The sequence below is a fragment of the Lethenteron reissneri genome, chromosome 45 (assembly GCF_015708825.2).
Source record: "Lethenteron reissneri isolate LAM-NWPU_2019-01 chromosome 45, ASM1570882v1, whole genome shotgun sequence".
Taxonomy (NCBI): Eukaryota; Metazoa; Chordata; class Hyperoartia; order Petromyzontiformes; family Petromyzontidae; genus Lethenteron; species Lethenteron reissneri.
Genome location: NC_083823.1, coordinates 9482122 through 9499651, shown reverse-complemented (window position 1 = coordinate 9499651; position 17530 = coordinate 9482122). Strand labels below are relative to the sequence as shown.

General features: G+C 50.6%; 1 protein-coding gene across 4 annotated transcripts in view; it reads right to left on the bottom strand.

Moving 5' to 3' along the window:
- Positions 1-17530, bottom strand: part of CAB39 (calcium binding protein 39) — a 56327-nt gene that overhangs the window by 13609 nt on the left and 25188 nt on the right. For 3 of the 4 annotated variants that reach the window (XM_061570291.1, XM_061570290.1, XM_061570293.1), the window contains 7 exons: positions 12527-12823; positions 9641-9805; positions 6078-6196; positions 5243-5411; positions 3418-3477; positions 2540-2605; positions 652-795 (listed from right to left, as the gene is read on the bottom strand). In XM_061570291.1, coding sequence (XP_061426275.1) covers positions 652-795; positions 2540-2605; positions 3418-3477; positions 5243-5411; positions 6078-6196; positions 9641-9805; positions 12527-12628 — 825 coding nt within the window. In that variant the 5' untranslated portion in view covers positions 12629-12823. The remainder of the gene's footprint in view (positions 1-651; positions 796-2539; positions 2606-3417; positions 3478-5242; positions 5412-6077; positions 6197-9640; positions 9806-12526; positions 12824-17530) is intronic. The other variant, XM_061570292.1, reaches the window with a different exon arrangement.

Here is a 17530-nt window from a genome sequence, read left to right as displayed (position 1 = left end):
GTTGCCAACCTGTCCAGGAATTGGCATCTGCATTTGAGTGGCAGGCATTGATGCGTCTGTTACAGGACAGTTTTGATAAATCTAGGCTGACTGTGGAAAAGTTGGAAACCCGACCACACACTCACTAGCCCAGTCACTCCCCCACCCACTCAATCATTCACTCTCATTCATTTGGCAAGTCACCCAGTTACTCATCCACTCACTCACAGACCATTTACTCACCCGGATTTCCACCTGCCCAGGAATTGGCATATTTGTTGGGGGGCGGCAGGAATTGATTTGCACGGAGATCTGGTACCGCTATTGTTTTTGCAGTATAATGCACAGATTTGACAGACAAATGCTGAATTGGGTAATGTGTCTGGCTTTGTTCCGTCTGTGGAGAATGTGGCAACCCCCGCGCGATGCAGGTCTTGGTGGCTCCGAAGGGGTCACAGCACTGTTAATGGGCGACGGAGCTCTCGATACCACACGCTGCAAACGAGGCGCAGGCTCGGCGAGGGAGAGCACGGGGACAGAGCCACGGGAGCACAGAGCCAGACTGAGTAAACCACGTGGGTGAGGCGAGATAGATTGCGTGCCCCCCCCAGGGCGGACATGCATGTGTGCATGTTTCTGTGTGTGCGTGCGTGTGGGTGTGCGTCGCGTTACCTTGAAGACATGGAAGGCCTCGAACTGGATGTTGCGGCTCTTGTCGCGCAGCAGGTTCATCATGAGCTTGAGGTTCTCGGGCTTGCTGATGTAGCGTGTCATGATGGTGAAGTTGTGCCTGTCCAACAGCAGCTCTCCCAGGAGCTGGTGGAGAGAAACGGGGACACGCGCACACACACGTGTACTTCAGCAAGATTACACATGCACTAGTACACAGGTACTCGCACACATAGCTACAAAGACAAATACCCCCCCAGTATAGCCTTAACAGACTGTTAGGGCAAGTGCTGTTCGCAAGCACCTATGAAGGCCGGCACGGTACATGATGGGGTGGGTGGCCAGCACCACGTCTATCTTCGTCTCCCAAGTGGCGATGATTTTACACACTATACCAGGTACTTATTTGAGGCCGAGTCGACCTAGTGGAGGCCTAGAACTGGTTTAGATAATCATCATGTTGGTGGCCGTGAGCGGGAATCGAACTCGAGTCGCCGGATTTGTAGTGCATGGTGCTAACAGCTACACGACCGCTCCCCATACAATGCTACACACACACACGCACATGCTTTAGCAAGCACAAGTACTCAGTGGTGGAATTGTGCCGGTATGCGCCGATACACTATACCGGCATTTCTTAACAACAAACATGTCAAGTGGCATATTTTAAAACAGTGCCTATTCCTATGTTACGGTGTCCGCAGAGAGGAAACGGCCGTGAACATGTGCTCAAGGATGAATAGCTTGCTGGGGAGTCATTCATCGGGAAGTGGATTTACACAGAGCTTTGCAAGCATTAGCGAGATGTTATCTCCCTCGCCTGGTATGGAGGAGGTTGTGGGTTCAATTCCGACTCTGTATATTTGGAGTTTGCATGTTCTCCCTATGGTTGCGTGGAATTTTCTCCGGGTCCTCCGGTTTTTCCCCTCCACATTTAGAATCAACGTGCGTTTCGAGTATTTGGCTGCTGTAAATTTCCATATAAGTCACTTTGATGAGCTGAAAAAGAGCTGCATAGCTCAGTGGGCCGAACCTGGTAAAATAAAAAATAGTTTATAGTTTAGTTCTTATATTTAGCACGGCATGAATGGCATCGTCAAAGTGATCACCAGAAGTGACCGGGAACTGATGCAGATTCAGCAGCAGCAGGGCGCTTCTCAACGCAGCTCACCACGGACTGTATTGTAGGATCCATCTCTGGACTCAAAACCACCAGTTTACACAACCTACGCTCGAGTCTCGAATGCCCATCTAACCACGCTATGGCAGAACTAGACACGATTCGCTATCCCGGTCCGGACCACAAGCTGGGTCCCGGGCCGCGTGGCTAGAGGCTTCTTCTCCCCGACGTGAACCCCGAGCTCCTCACGGAGCTCTCGTTAGATGCTCCCGGGCTGGGGCGGGCTCCGCCCTCAGCCCCGCCCACCTTCCAGGCTCCTCGAGCTCCTTCTCGAATGTTCCCGAGAGCTCTTCGGAACCACGTGACTGCCCCTCGGCCCCCGTCCACCAGTGGCCCCCCTCCAGTATCGTCCGGTCACGTGACAACAGGTCAGCCAGAGCGTCATGCCCCAGGGTAACCCTGGCTGGCTGACGCTCGCTCTCGCTCCCTCACTGGATGCCGGCACCGCACGCTGCTCGCGGTGCCTCCGCGCTAACCAGCGCTCACCCAACCACCGCTAGTGTTGGTACTGCAGCCCGCAACCCGGGCTGCCCGCAATGACAACATTACCGGCCGTGACTTCGCAAGTCCCGGCACCACACAGTGACAAGTACAGTCACTACAATTACACCAGCCTCAATGTATACAACACTGTGGCCCACCAGAAGTTTCCCCTAGGGGTCCCCCCGACCCATGCAGTGTTGGGAAAAGAAGTAAATTAGAAATGAAAACCTTCAGAGATTGCCTCTTGGTCACGTAGTTTTCCGAGTTGAGCAGTTTCTCGTACTCTCCAAACACCTGCACACATATAAAAAGACAAAGATCCCCCCCCATACATGCTTAGCAGACTTTTCGGGCAAGTGCTGTTCACGAGCAGCTATGAAGGTCGAAACAGCACATGAGAGGGTGGGTGGCCAACGCCACACCAAGCCGCCTTTGTCTCCAAAGTGGCCATGTTTACCCACCGCACCAGGTACTCATGAGGTGAAGTCGCCCGTAGAATAGGCCCAGAATGGCTTTGAATAATGGTCACTGGTGTTGGCCATGACCAGGAATCTAACTTGACATGAGCGCTCCCTAAAGACAATACAAATAACCCCTGTATAGCCTTAAAAGACATTTGGGGCAAGTGCTGTTAGCGAGCACCTACATAGGCATGAATGGCACATGATGGGGTGGGCGGCCAGCCCCACGCCCAGCCACCTTTGCCTCCCTAGTGGAGATCTTTATACGCTGCATCAGGTACTCAATTTGAGGCCAAAGCTACCTCAGCGATGCCAGTTGAGATAATCATCATTGATGTTGGCTGTGAACGGGAATTTAACTCTGGTCACGCTAACTGCCACCACAAAGACAGACACGGACGCACATGCACAAGAGCGTGTTTATAAATCACCTCACACGAAGATAGCGGTCATTAACTGGAATTCATGCTGTGGCCATCTGGCAGAGGAGTCTTCGTGATGAGAGCTTACAGACTGGCGGGTCCCACAGCGCAGAGTCACACAGCAAGTGGCAGAAGAGTGCAAGCGAATGATACACGCGCAACGGTCGCGGTGGAATCAGGGAGTGCACACGCGATGGTCGCGGTGGAATCGGGGAGCGCGCACCTTGTCGTAGTTCTCTTCCAGAAACTCTGCGCAGATAATTTTGTGCCTGGTCAGCAAGTCCTGCAATTGATTAGACGAAAATCACAAAATCACAGAACACGTAATAATTAGTTTGCAGTGCATAATACTGGTCACCTGGTGATGACACAAACAGCGATGAGCAACTCACAGTCAACATCTAAAGCACCTCCGATTTCCACGGTTGGCTATGTACATACATACAATACAGACGAATGAATGAGTTTTCATGGTGTGTACCGGCGGGCCCTTTCTGTCACGTAACGTCACATCCTAGAGGGCCGATCCCCCAATAGATAGCCGTCCCTGTGCAGCGGAAGGTGGCTCAGCACCTGGCTTAGTGATGGTCATTAAGTCTGCCAGTCGGAGGGGCGATGATTGCTGTGTGGTTTATCCTAGGGCACTCCCAGTGGCAGCTGTCCTTATGTGGAAAAGGTGAATCAGCACCTGACTCAGCAATAGGGATTATTAATCGGTCTGCCAGCATGGGGAGAGGATTGCTTCGTAATGTGTGGGTAATACAAAAATAAAAAAATTGAAGCGAGATTGATATTGAGTGTGTTTTATAGTTTTGGGGGGTGAAAACGGGACAACCCAACGGAAACTCATGCAGAACAGGTGGAGAACATACAATACTCCACGCATGGAGAAAGGTGCCCCTCAGTTGGGAAACAAACCTGGGACCTTCTTCCTGCGAGGCACAGGTTATAGCACCTGTAATGCCCTGTTGCAGCTGGAGCCATGAACAGCTACCAGTCAACATGTGTAGCAATACAAAGTGGACACATAATGATAAAGATCACACTATTTATACCCCGTGATGCCTTACTGGTGAGACGTTTCCACGACCACTGGGAAAACGTGCCAGCCCCGGTTCACGAACCCGGCATGGTGGGCTCAGTTTGGGTCCCCACGGTAGTGATAGAAAGAGCCAAAAAGGCGCCGAGAGGCTCCCCGAGAGCCCCTCTAGACAGGATTGGTTCTCAACCGGGGGTACGCAGACCCCTAAGGGGTACGCAGCAATGTCCCGGGGTTGTATGCGAGGTGATTTATAAATGTGTGAAATTATATCGTACATGAGAGTCATTGGTGAATAATCATGTATGCATCTGGCAATATTAAATAACTACAATAAAAATTGTATCCGTATGGTTACCTAGAATGATATAAAAGATCTTTCAAAACTTTATTGATCGTAAACAAAGTGGTTTCCAAGAGTATCCAGCGAGCGCGAACAGATTACGTCATGCATGCAAAGCGTCCGTTGACTTTTTTTTTTATTCGCTTGCAGTTACTCGCTAGTTAGGAAATGTCCCAAAATGGACAACTGGTTAAAATATTGATGTTCATTATTTATCCATTTATTTCTCAGAACCATGTTGGGTCAGGCAAGAGGGGGTACTGCGATGAAACAAAATTTAACAAGGAGTACCCAACAGTAGCCAAAAAAGGTTGAGAACCACTGCTTGAGGGCATCTGGCCTACTCTCCAACTCTGGCCACGTCCTGCAAGAGGTAGGGAGTATCCACACTTTACCTCGCGACTCGTGAACGTGCTGAACGACTAACAGTGGCAAGCCCATTGATACTGCAAGGTGGGCAGTGTTAGGGGCGGTGGTTGAGGAGCATTTAAGAAGAAACTTGCTTCAACCGCCACGACGGGGAGACGGCACCGAACCGGTCGGTGACCTCTGGGGATCGCAAGTTCCGGCGCGTCACACCATGCCACCGTGGGGGGGTAGAGGGAGGGGGCGGCAGGGGACGTTACTCCGAACAGAAGGAATTAGTCTCCTCGCTCGCTAGCTCGCCTTGAAGGTGGCGAAGGCGTCGGAGGCGATGTCGAATGTGGAGACCTCGACGTAGCGGAAGAAGTCGTAGAGCTGCGGCGAGCACAGCACGATCTTGCCGAGTGGCTCGTGGCGGATGCACTCGCGCAGCATGATGCCGCAGTTGAGTGCGATCTCCGGCGTCTCGTAGCTTCGCTCGCCGAGAAACAAAACAAGCGCGCGGAAACGATCCGTGGTTAACATCTAGGTTAAATATGATTCGATTGCTCCCGCAAGGTGTCGCGACAGCTATTTTAAGGAAGCCTGGTCCGGGTGACGTGGTTATTTGGACTTCCTGGATCTTGGTCCCGGTGAAGTTTGACGCAGCTTCAAGCGGAAAGTCAAGTGTCTAATCGCTGGCTAAGCTTGGTTGTGAGAATCGTTCTTCAACTTAACGGTGAGCGAGCCGAAACGATAACAATATCCGCGTTACACGCTTGTACGTGACAATTTGTGTCGGGTGGTGGAGGAGGGTCTTAATGACACAAAGTTTGTCAGATCCTTGATCATGTGATTCACTGTGAAACTAAAATTATGAACCAGGTGAAACATCAATTTACCATACACACAAGCAATTAATTATGCACACGACTACTGATGATCATTAACAATTTACCCCGAACTTTTGAAACGTTTAAATAGGCAGCCCTTAAAAAAATCACGTAATTTCGACGATAAAATCGCTCCATCTGTTTTTTTTTCTGGTTGGCCCCTTTTCCTTCGACAATGATGATTAAGGTGATTGAGAGAGCGTCATCTTCCCGCTTGGGAGACAGTGGGGGGGGGGGGGGGGGGGGTAGCGCAATTCTTCCCTCACCCCTTGAGCAGCATGAAGAGCAGACTGGGATTGGCGCAGATGTACTCCACGGTGGGGGAGCGAGTGCCGATCTGCCGTCGGAGAATATTGTTGAAGATCTGTGCCACGTCCTTCTTGCCCTGGGAACGGGAGCACGAGGAGGAGAGATGTATGTACTGTTACTATTATATTATTTGGATTTTATTTTACCAGGTGTAAGGTCCACTGAGCTGTATAGCTCTTTTTCAGATGCGACCTATCACAAATTATAGCGCAACAAAGTGGCTTTTCCTGTGGAAATGTAAAGCAGGAAAATACTCTTAAAAGCATGTTAATCCTAAATGTGGAGGGAAAAACCAGAGGACCTGGAGAATAATCCACGGAGAATAATCCACACGACCACGGGGAGAACATGCAAACTCCAAATATACAGCCATGAGTGTCAGGATAAAACCCACAACCTCCTGTATACCAGGCGAGGTAGTTAACATCTCGCTACCGTAGCGCTCTATGTATGTGCATATGATGCACTTCTTTGGCACAGGAACATAGCCAACCGTGCTAATAGGAGGTGCGGGGAAATGACTACAAACTAAACACAACAAGCACAGACGAGCATCGCGATGCTCTCCCCTGCAGGGCCGTGGGGTGACCTATAGATGGCAGTGTTACCTCCTCGTAACACACTGGGTTTTCTCCGGGCACATCAGTTCACTCTTCCCACACACAGAGCTGAATTTCTTTGCATCCTTCTGGACAAGGAGCAAGGTCACCGCGGTGAAAGCGTGGCAGTGGCAGAGGAAGGCGTCGAGCGGAATTTGAAACTCTGGGAACGAGGAGACCAACTCTGGGACCGTGCCACGACAACTCCCCCCTTCGAGTGACGTCGCTGCATTCGTGTACGGTGGTGGGTGATGCAGTGGTGAAGCGGTGGTGAGTGATGTGGTGAAGCGGTGGTGGGTGATGCAGTGGTGAAGCGGTGGTGGATGATGCCTTTGTGGTGATGTCGTGGTGTAGCGGTGGTGGTGATGTTGTGGTGTAGCGGTGGTGGGTGATGCCGTGGTGTAGTGGTGGGTGACGTCGTAGTGTAATGGTGGTGGTGATGTCGTGGTGTAGTGGTGGTGGTGATGTCGTGGTGTAGTGGTGGTGGTGATGTTGTGGTGTAGTGGTGGTGGTGATGTCGTGGTGTAGCGGTGGTGGTGATGTTGTGGTGTAGTGGTGGTGGTGATGTGTGGTGTAGCGGTGGTGGTGATGTCGTGGTGTAGCGGTGGTGGTGATGTCGTGGTGTAGCGGTGGTGGTGATGTCGTTGTGGTGATGTCGTGGTGTAGTGGTGGTGGTGATGTCGTGGTGTAGCGGTGGTGGTGATGTTGTGGTGTAGTGGTGGTGGTGATGTTGTGGTGTAGTGGTGGTGGTGATGTCGTGGTGGTGATGTCGTGGTGTAGTGGTGGTGGTGATGTCGTGGTGGTGATGTCGTGGTGTAGTGGTGGTGGTGATGTCGTGGTGTAGCGGTGGTGGTGATGCGGTGGTGGTGATGTTGTGGTGTAGTGGTGGTGGTGATGTGTGGTGTAGCGGTGGTGGTGATGTCGCGGTGTAGCGGTGGTGGTGATGTCGCGGTGTAGCGGTGGTAGTGATGTCGTTGTGGTGATGTCATGGTGTAGTGGTGGTGGGGATGTCGTGGTGTAGCGGTGGTGGTGATGTTGTGGTGTAGCGATGGTGGTGATGTCGTGGTGGTGATGTCGTGGTGTAGTGGTGGTGGTGATGTCGTGGTGTAGCGGTGGTGGTGATGTTGTGGTGTAGCGGTGGTGGTGATGTTGTGGTGTAGTGGTGGTGGTGATGTGGTGGTGATGTCGTGGTGTAGTGGTGGTGGTGATGTTGTGGTGTAGCGGTGGTGGTGATGTCGTGGTGTAGTGGTGGTGGTGATGTTGTGGTGTAGCGGTGGTGGTGATGTCGTGGTGTAGCGGTGGTGGTGATGTCGTGGTGTAGTGGTGGTGGTGATGTTGTGGTGTAGCGGTGGTGGTGATGCCGTGGTGTAGCGGTGGTGGTGATGTTGTGGTGTAGCGGTGGTGGTGATGTCGTGGTGTAGCGGTGGTGGTGATGTCGTGGTGTAGCGGTGGTGAGTGATGTGGTGTAGCGGTGGTGGTGATGCCGTGGTGTAGCGGTGGTGGTGATGCCGTGGTGTAGCGGTGGTGGTGATGTCGCGGTGGTGGTAGAGGTGGTGGTGATGTAGCGGTGGTGGTGTAGCGGTGGTGGTGTAGCGGTGGTGGTGTAGCGGTGGTGGTGTAGCGGTGGTGGTGTAGCGGTGGTGGTGATGCCGTGGTGGTGATGCCGTGGTGTAGCGGTGGTGGTGATGTCGCGGTGTAGCGGTGGTGGTGATGTCGTGGTGTAGCGGTGGTGGTGATGTCGTGGTGTAGCGGTGGTGGTGATGTCGTGGTGTAGTGGTGGTGGTGATGCCGTGGTGTAGCGGTGGTGGTGATGCCGTGGTGTAGCGGTGGTGGTGATGTCGTGGTGTAGTGGTGGTGGTGATGTCGTGGTGTAGTGGTGGTGGTGATGTCGTGGTGTAGTGGTGGTGGTGATGTCGTGGTGTAGCGGTGGTGGTGATGTCGTGGTGTAGTGGTGGTGGTGATGTCGTGGTGTAGCGGTGGTGGTGATGTCGTGGTGTAGCGGTGGTGGTGATGTCGTGGTGTAGCGGTGGTGGTGATGTCGTGGTGTAGCGGTGGTGGTGATGTCGTGGTGTAGTGGTGGTGGTGATGTCGTGGTGTAGTGGTGGTGGTGATGTCGTGGTGTAGCGGTGGTGGTGATGTCGTGGTGTAGTGGTGGTGGTGATGTCGTGGTGGTGATGTCGTGGTGTAGCGGTGGTGGTGATGTCGTGGTGTAGTGGTGGTGGTGATGTCGTGGTGTAGCGGTGGTGGTGATGTCGTGGTGTAGCGGTGGTGGTGATGTCGTGGTGTAGCGGTGGTGGTGATGTTGTGGTGTAGCGGTGGTGGTGATGTCGTGGTGTAGCGGTGGTGGTGATGTCGTGGTGTAGCGGTGGTGGTGATGTCGTGGTGTAGCGGTGGTGGTGATGTCGTGGTGTAGCGGTGGTGGTGATGTCGTGGTGTAGCGGTGGTGGTGATGTCGTGGTGTAGCGGTGGTGGTGATGTCGTGGTGTAGTGGTGGTGGTGATGTCGTGGTGTAGTGGTGGTGGCGATGTCGTGGTGTAGTGGTGGTGGTGATGTCGTGGTGTAGTGGTGGTGGTGATGTCGTGGTGTAGTGATGGTGGTGATGTCGTGGTGTAGTGGTGGTGGTGATGTCGTGGTGTAGGGGTGGTGGTGATGTCGTGGTGTAGTGGTGGTGGTGATGTCGTGGTGTAGCGGTGGTGGTGATGTCGTGGTGTAGTGGTGGTGGTGATGTCGTAGTGTAGCGGTGGTGGTGATGCTGTGGTGTAGCGGTGGTGGTGTAGCGGTGGTGGTGTAGTGGTGATGCGTGGTGTAGCGGTGGTGGTGATGTCGTGGTTTAGTGGTGCCGGGTGATGCCGTGGTGCAGTAGTGGTGTAGTGATATCATGGTCTAACTATAATGTAGCGATCGTGCGGTGGTTGCGGCACCTCAAAGTCAATGCGCTGCAGCTGTGTAATGAGCACGGGGATGAGGCCACTGTTGTAGAGCTCCTGGGCCAGCTGAGCCACAGCCTCCGGCTGGGGCTCCTTGTCTCCCGTGCCGTAGAGGATCTCCTTCATCGCCGCCAGGCTCTTCGACACCTCCTCGCTCGCCTGCACACGCGCCCCACCCCACGCAGCACCGGTCAGCAGCGCCAACAGCGGTCGCTGCATTCATTGCAACGGCGGCTGCAACAGCAGTGCTGGCAGCAGCAGCACTGGCAGCAGTAGTGGTGGTAACATCAGCAGTAGCCGTGATAGCAGATGCAGCAGTGGTGGTAGCAAGAGCAGCAACAGTAGTAGAGGCAGCATCCATCAATGGGGTTGCAGTATTATTAACCACAGCAGCAACAGGATATGACATTGGTGGCACATGCCTGTTGCTATAATAGTGGATGATTTGCACTCCCCCTGCTTGCTCAAGATGTTCCTCTCACCCCATGATGTGACAAGCATGTTTTTTTTAATCAGGAGCTTAAATGCGCCTTAAACCAACATCTCCCTCTCAATCACTCCTTATTCCCAGCTGTGTGTGTTTTTTTGGCCCAGCTGATTATAGCTTGTCAGTGTGCAGCAGCAGCACAAGGTGAGGGCACAGACGATCTGAAGAGCGGACATTAGTCCACCAATAAGTTGCGAGGTGGGGCGAGGTTGCTGTCGGTTATTCAATTTAAGCAGCTTGCAAGTACCTTTTCAAATGTGGACATCAATGTTGTGGTTTCAGGTGTGTACCCTTCCTGCACGTAAGTGTCTATATACTGTAATACCTGATGCTGACACTCTTACTGCTAATGCTGCAGATTACACTTATTTATTTCTAATTTATTTATCCAGGAAATCCATATTGAGTCTCAAATATGGGTGATTTTTTGGGATATTCCTGCATTGGAATTTTTGGCAAATTCTTTGCAAGCCCTATCTGATTTCGTGTGCGGGAAAACCGAGTACCCAGCTCACTGGGGCGCCACGGTAACGAGAGGGTATCTGCATCACCTGGTAAACAAGAGGTTGTGGGTTCGATCCAAACCCTGATGCCAGTATATATGCAGTTTGCATGTTCTCCCCGTGGTCGCATCGATTTTCTCCAGGTCCTCCAGTTTTTCCCTCCACGTTTAGAAACATTGTGTTTCGAGTATTTGGCTGCTATAAATATCCCACGTGACTTTGTTGATCGAGCATTTGTGGCCGGGTCACTTCTGACAAAGAGCTACATAGCTCAGTGGGCCTGACCTGGTAAAATAAAAAAAATATAGGACATTTTTGTTGACCCACTACACGTATGAGAGGAAAACACAGGGTCCAAAAAGCTGTGCTCCAGGAACTACTTGCTGCGCTGCCATCGCCTGACCACCAGCACCGAATTTTCCGGGTTTAGGAGTTGCAATGTTCTCTACACGATCCACCAAGCTTAACCTCAAAAGTGTTGGGAAGTTGGCGGAGGGGGGGGGGAATGGGGAGAACAGCGGTGATTGTGGGATCAGTAGAAGCAGCAATAGCAGTCGTCGTAATGCAAATAGCAGCAGCGGGAGCATTGGCAGCAGGATCATGAACCATTAGCAACGGCAGTAATTAAGCATCAGCATCACCAATAGCAACCACCGAGCGAGCGTTGGAATGCACAGCGGTAGCACCAGAAAAAGCAGCCGCACCGGGAGCAGTTCAAGCGGCAAGAGCATAAACTCTAGCGGCCACAAGAGCAGATTAGTACAAGAGTACAATCAGCCATCTCTCCACTGCTGGACGAAGGCCTCCCCCCTCCCATACGCTGTCATTATCCCTCACGGTCCAGTACTGCCACCGTTCCAATTCGCTCCTGCACCTAAACCGGTCACATTGCTTCATCTCCTCGGCGATCATACTCCTCGACGCATTCTCTCGTTTGACTGCCACTCCGTCACCATTCTCCTCCATCGGCCACTGCCCATCGAGTGATACGTTCTGCTCGCTCAGTCTCAATACCCGTCCTCTTTCAACTGGGTCTAAATGCCTGTTAATTTATGGACTGTGTCTAGATATCACGAACCCCATTAACCTTGTTCCGATGACGGACAAGTACGTCATTGGAACAAGATTCAGCAGTGAATGTGACCCACCCACCCTGCAAATTACAGACGTCTCGGAATGGGAAAGGGTTGACCTGGTCTCCACAGTGTAATTCATGTGTCAGTTTCCACTAATGTGTGACAGGATAATGGGAAAACCATTGCTGCTTTCCAACAACGTGGCCTGGCTTGTTTTTCTCCTACGGTCGTCAGAAAATCGCTTTCCGGCACCACGTAACCCAGTGCCGAATACCTCTTTGGCTCGCCAACATAATCCACACGTGGAGACCACTTTACATTTCCTGCTCCTTCCCTCACACTGCTCCACTATGGAATTCCCCTGCACCGTCGATTTTCCCAGCCTCTTTTAACAACCTTGCTCAATTTAAGAAGCACGTCAACAGTGATCTATTACAACTTCGACGGTCGAATTAACATGTAGACTTTCGAAAACAATATTATCCAGAATAGAGTTTTTGAGTTAAGAGGCTGGTTGTAATTACCTGCGAAACATCATACTTGTAAATGTTGTGGGTTTGTTTACTCTCCAACACACTGGTGTGCTGAACTAGTAACTTAATTGGCATGTTTTGTTTATGTGACAAACCTAACTAATTGGCCGTGTTGGGTGGTGGCAGGTTTAATGACATTCATATTTACGAGATCTGACCCCAAAAAAACCTAAACTTGGACAGTGCTGTTTGTTGTTGGCCTTTTTATGTTTTTGGGCCCTTGGGTCCACTCTGAGAAACCGTTGTCAAAACGACAAGAATCCCGCATGTGCTCACCGCACCTTCTCCGCCTTCTTGTCCTGCTTCTCCAGCTGTGCCAGGCTCTCCTTGAGGTGGCGCACCACCTCCGCCGGCGTCTTGTGGGACTTGCCGAACAGGGGCATGTCTGCCGAGGGTCCGAGGGGGGACGCGCGCGCTCGCCCACTCACAGAGCCACTCAACCCACTCGCTCGCGCGCCCACACCGCTTCGTCCACGCGCTCGCACACACACACGCGTACGCTCTCTCGCCTACTTGTTCACTCGCTCGTTCCTGACTCAGCAAAAAATACGCTCACATGCGCATACACGGACTGTCGCCTGAATGAAGACCAGGAGCACAGGCACACACACACGCACACAGATACACACACACAGACACACCAGACAGACCCACATACGCACACACAGACATAGGTTAGGATAGAACATGCAACCTGTTGATAAGAATTTCATTGAAAATGTTACTGCCATCAAGAGTTGTGTTGTCAGGAGGCAATGCCGTGTCCTTCCTGACATTGGGTAGAGCCTCACTCTGTCCGTGTCAGTGACTGCATCACGGACATTATACGAGAGCCGGGGTACTATGGTACCCCGGGGTACCGCCGAAAGGTTAATATCATGATAAACGATCATTTAAATTCACAGTTGTTTTATTGGAACCCAATTAATATCGTTAACAGAGGGACCACTGCGTAAACCCACGTGTGTGGGATGCCCACGTTGAACCGGGGAGGGGGGGGAACTCGTGTTAAAATTGCGGCTCAGCAATTACTCAACGGGCAAACTCCACGAGCCGCTCGGCCGCCTCTAAAACACGCCAACCGTCGACATCAAGGAAGGACATCAAAGCCCCGGTGCTTTTACAGAAGAGAAGTTTAGGGATAGAGGTCACTGCTTTATCAGTTTCCGTAATAAAGGCGAACATGATGAACTGCCAGGGTATGTGCATATTTGCCCAGTGTCCTCCTGTCGTAACACCCAACAGTGGTCACGACATAGAGAAACATGTCATTTTCACCACTTTTCTGAGCCACCAAATAGAAATGAGCATGGCATGAGAGCTCGTTACATCTTAAAAAACTGTAAACTAAAAATTTGTTTATTTTACCAGGTAAGGCCCACTGAGCTATGTAGCTCTTTGTTCAGAAGCAACCTGGCCACAAATGATAGCTCAACGGAGGGGATTATCGTGTTGAAATGTATTGCAGCCAATTACTCTAAATGCGTGTTTCTAAATGTGGAGGGGAAAACTGGAAGACCCGGAGAAAAATCCATACTCCAAATATACAGCAGGCATGAAGGTCGGGCCCACGACCTCCTGTAGACCAGGCGAGTTAGTTAACATCTAGCTACTGTGGCATTTCAATGCCGCTTGAGAAGTGCTGGATGCAGCGATTGCATAACCCCGTACATTCCTTTAAACACATGACAGGTGACAAAACTATTACACAACATGACCCCCCCACCCCCCATGTAGGTACCAGTTAAAATAAGAGCACCGCGTTCTCCAACTGCACGAGCGCTCGCGGTGGACACGCACGCAGCAAAGATGTCAGACGCCCATTAAACAAACACGCATTCCCGACCGATGCGTATTAAGAGCGTGGCGCACACTCAGAAGAATGCAAAGTTATAATCCGGCTTAAGCCATCATCCCAATTGGGTGCGATAAAATTAGTACCTCTTTGTGGGAAGTCAGTAAAAAGATTTGTTATTGCACTCTTACGAGTCCTGTCCATCACGAACGCACATTGATTACACATTGAAGTAGGCTCCATGGAACAACAACAACACTATTTGGAGTCTGTTCCAGAACTGGCTCGGACTCACGGATGGATCCCGAACATGAGCTGGTAGCGTGTTCCAGCATCTTTGGGCCGGAGACCTTGAAACTGCGCTGGCCTTATATCGTACGCGAGATTTACACGCAGCAGGTATAGCAGCAGCGAGCAGCGGATCATAGTCCAAGTCGATTTTGGTCTGTTGAAGCTGGTACACACTGATCGGCGAGAGAGGACGGAGCAGACCGATGGAGCACTGGGGGAGAAGTCAAAAAGAGTTCAACTAAGGCAGGAGACTAACTCGCCCACGAGCGTGAATTTGGTGCCGACAAATCGGCAGGAATATTTGCACTTGTGCAATTTGTACTTCTACAATGTATTTATAGTGACTTGCTTAGCTTTCATCTATTTTGCACCGGTCGTTTTTTTGTACTGTTTGTCGATGTAATTCGCCGACCCGCACCTGATGTAAATATGTGATAAAGAGCTTAATAGCTCATCAGGTTCCTCCAGGATAGAGGTTCTAAACTCTGAACGTGGAACTCTCACCGATGATTCGTGGACTCCACTGCCCGACACTCAAGGGGCACAGTTTTCACGCTTGCGCAAGTAAATGTGACCGCTTTTTTAAATTACATTCATGAGGAAAAGTTACAAATCTGAACAAAAAACTACGAGGTCACGTAACTTGATAAGGTTTTCAATTCGCACAGTTTTGCGCGTGTGGGCGACGCGGCTCAGAAAGAGTAAATATTACCTCTCAACTGATCATCTTACAGCACTGGGCACAGTGAGGCTACAGTGAATTCAACAAACTCAGTGACCAAGTATTTTATCTATGCCGCAATGGCCGGGTGCCTCTGTGGGCTCATGATGGCCGTGTCAAAGACACTCAGCAAGTAGATTAAATGAGCCACCCTCAATCCAGTCACCAGCGACTACAAAACAAACAGGACATGCAAATAATATTTATTATTTGCATTTGCTAGAGAGCCCTCCATTATGCAGACGCATCTCAAAAGCTAATTGCACGCGATAAGCAACTTACCTCATCTAAAGAAAATTGAAAAGGCACCCTTGGTGGCAGCTGTCCCCTGTGTGGCAAAAGGCAACTCGGCCACCTGACTGGCACACAACAGGCATTATTCTCCGAGTAGGCAGCGATGATTGCCGCTTTGTGGAATCCCAATAGAGTAATTTTCCGCAACCGAAATAACTGAGCGTTTAAACCAAGGCCGTAGCCATGGAGTCAACATTGGGGGGGGACCAAATCTTTCAGGGGGTCTGGGGGTCCCCCCCAGAAAAAAGATCAAAATTTGAAAACTAATTTCCTGCCATTTTCTGCCAAAAATATTTAAAAATTCACTAACACATGAGATGGACGTATTATTTATTTTTTACAATAATGTCTAATAGTGTATTGTATTACATTGCTCTGTTTTTTCTTTTTTTTACCTTTTCTTGTTTCATTGTATTTAATGGCAGATATTAGGGATGAATAAAGTACAACCATAACCACAATCATATAAACAGAAATCTATGCATTGTCATTTGAAGACAAGTCCAGATATTGTGGCCAAGGTTTAGCAAATTGTTGTTTTATTTACATATTTACAAGTAAACTTGGGTGGGCAGCAGGGGCGTTTGCTCTGCTCTCCTCTCATATCTTCTCCTCTCCAGCCTTCTCGCCTCCTCCCCACTGGTCCTATCTTCTTCTCTCTTCTCCAGTCATCTCTTTTCCTCTCTCCTGCTCTGCAGTCATTTTTGCTCCTTTGCTCTGCTCTCCTATCAACTCCTCTCCAGGCAATGACAAGTGCTTTGATTTGCCATTCTTCAAGCAAAGGATCCCAAGCTCTGTTTGCGCTTATCGTTGACACCGTTAGAAGACTGGCATATTCCTTCAAGGTCCAGTCCAGTTTCTCCTGGTGCACATGACACATGGCCACATTTTTCAGCCTTGTTTGACTCATCGAAGATCTAAGCCATGTCTTAAGCCTCCTCAGAGCACTAAAACTCCTCTCAGCCTCTAAAGAGGAGGCAGGGACGACCAGCAGAAGCCTTACTAAAGCTTCCACCTGACTGAAGAGACCTCTCACCTCTGGCACTATTTCCCTAATAATGCTAGCAACATCTGAGCTCATTTGAGATGTGTAATTCGCCCCAAACATGGCCAGCTGCACCTGCAGTCATCTTGAATTCAATTCAGGAGACTCGTCTACCACCTTGTCCATGTCTCTGCGTAGTAGCACATTCTCAAGCTGCTGCAGCTTGTGGAATCCAGCTTGATGGAACCTCTATGAATTGAATATTCACTGTGTCCAAGCGTTGTATAATTGGGCTCTGTACAAAGACTGGGCATCCGGATGGATATGGGCTGCAGCCTGACCGGTGTAACACTTTGTAGGTTTGCGGATATGAGGCCAAATTTTGTAAAAATATTTTTTACATCAATATATTGGGGGGGGGGGGGACATTTTGAGCATATTTGAATATTGGGGAGGGATGTGTCCCGTCCCCCCCCCCCAATATACATGAAATTATGGCCTTGGCTTAAACAACCGGGTTGTGAAGGACAGCCGTTTCGTGACTGGGGGCGAGCAGTCTGCTGGAGAGAGACCGGCTCAACGCTCTCAGTGGCATTGGCTTGTATTGCAGCTTTGTGCATGTGCTTGTTGATATGATTTGGGCCACAGTGGCAAGATGATAACTACCTCGCCTGGTATACTGGAGGCCATGGGTTCGATCCCAACCCTGCTGTATATTTGGAGTTTTCATGTTCTTCCTCCCCGCGGTAGCGTTGATTTTTCTCGGGTCCTCCGGGTTTGTTATCCCCCACATTTAGAATCAACATCACGCGTTGAGAGCATTTGGCTGCGATACATTTCCAAGTGATAAGCCACTTCGTTGAGCTATTATTTGTGGCAAGGTCGCTTCTGAAAAAGAGCTACATAGCTCAGTGGGCCTGACCTGGTAAAAATGTTTTTTTAAATATCAGCTATAGGGCACCTGGGCACAGGCGAGTGAGAGAAGAGCGACACATGGGGCCTCCTGATCACGGTTCCGACAGCTTCAACACAAGCGCTCGTACCGTGTCACAGAACTACAGCGGCACGGTGGCCATGCAGCGGCACGGAGGTGGGATGATGTATGTCCTCATCATCACGATCCGTGGGCACATAACCCCTAGGTGTCCAAACTGCACATTTCATCATTTGTTTCCACTTTCCTTGGTCTTGTGCCAATA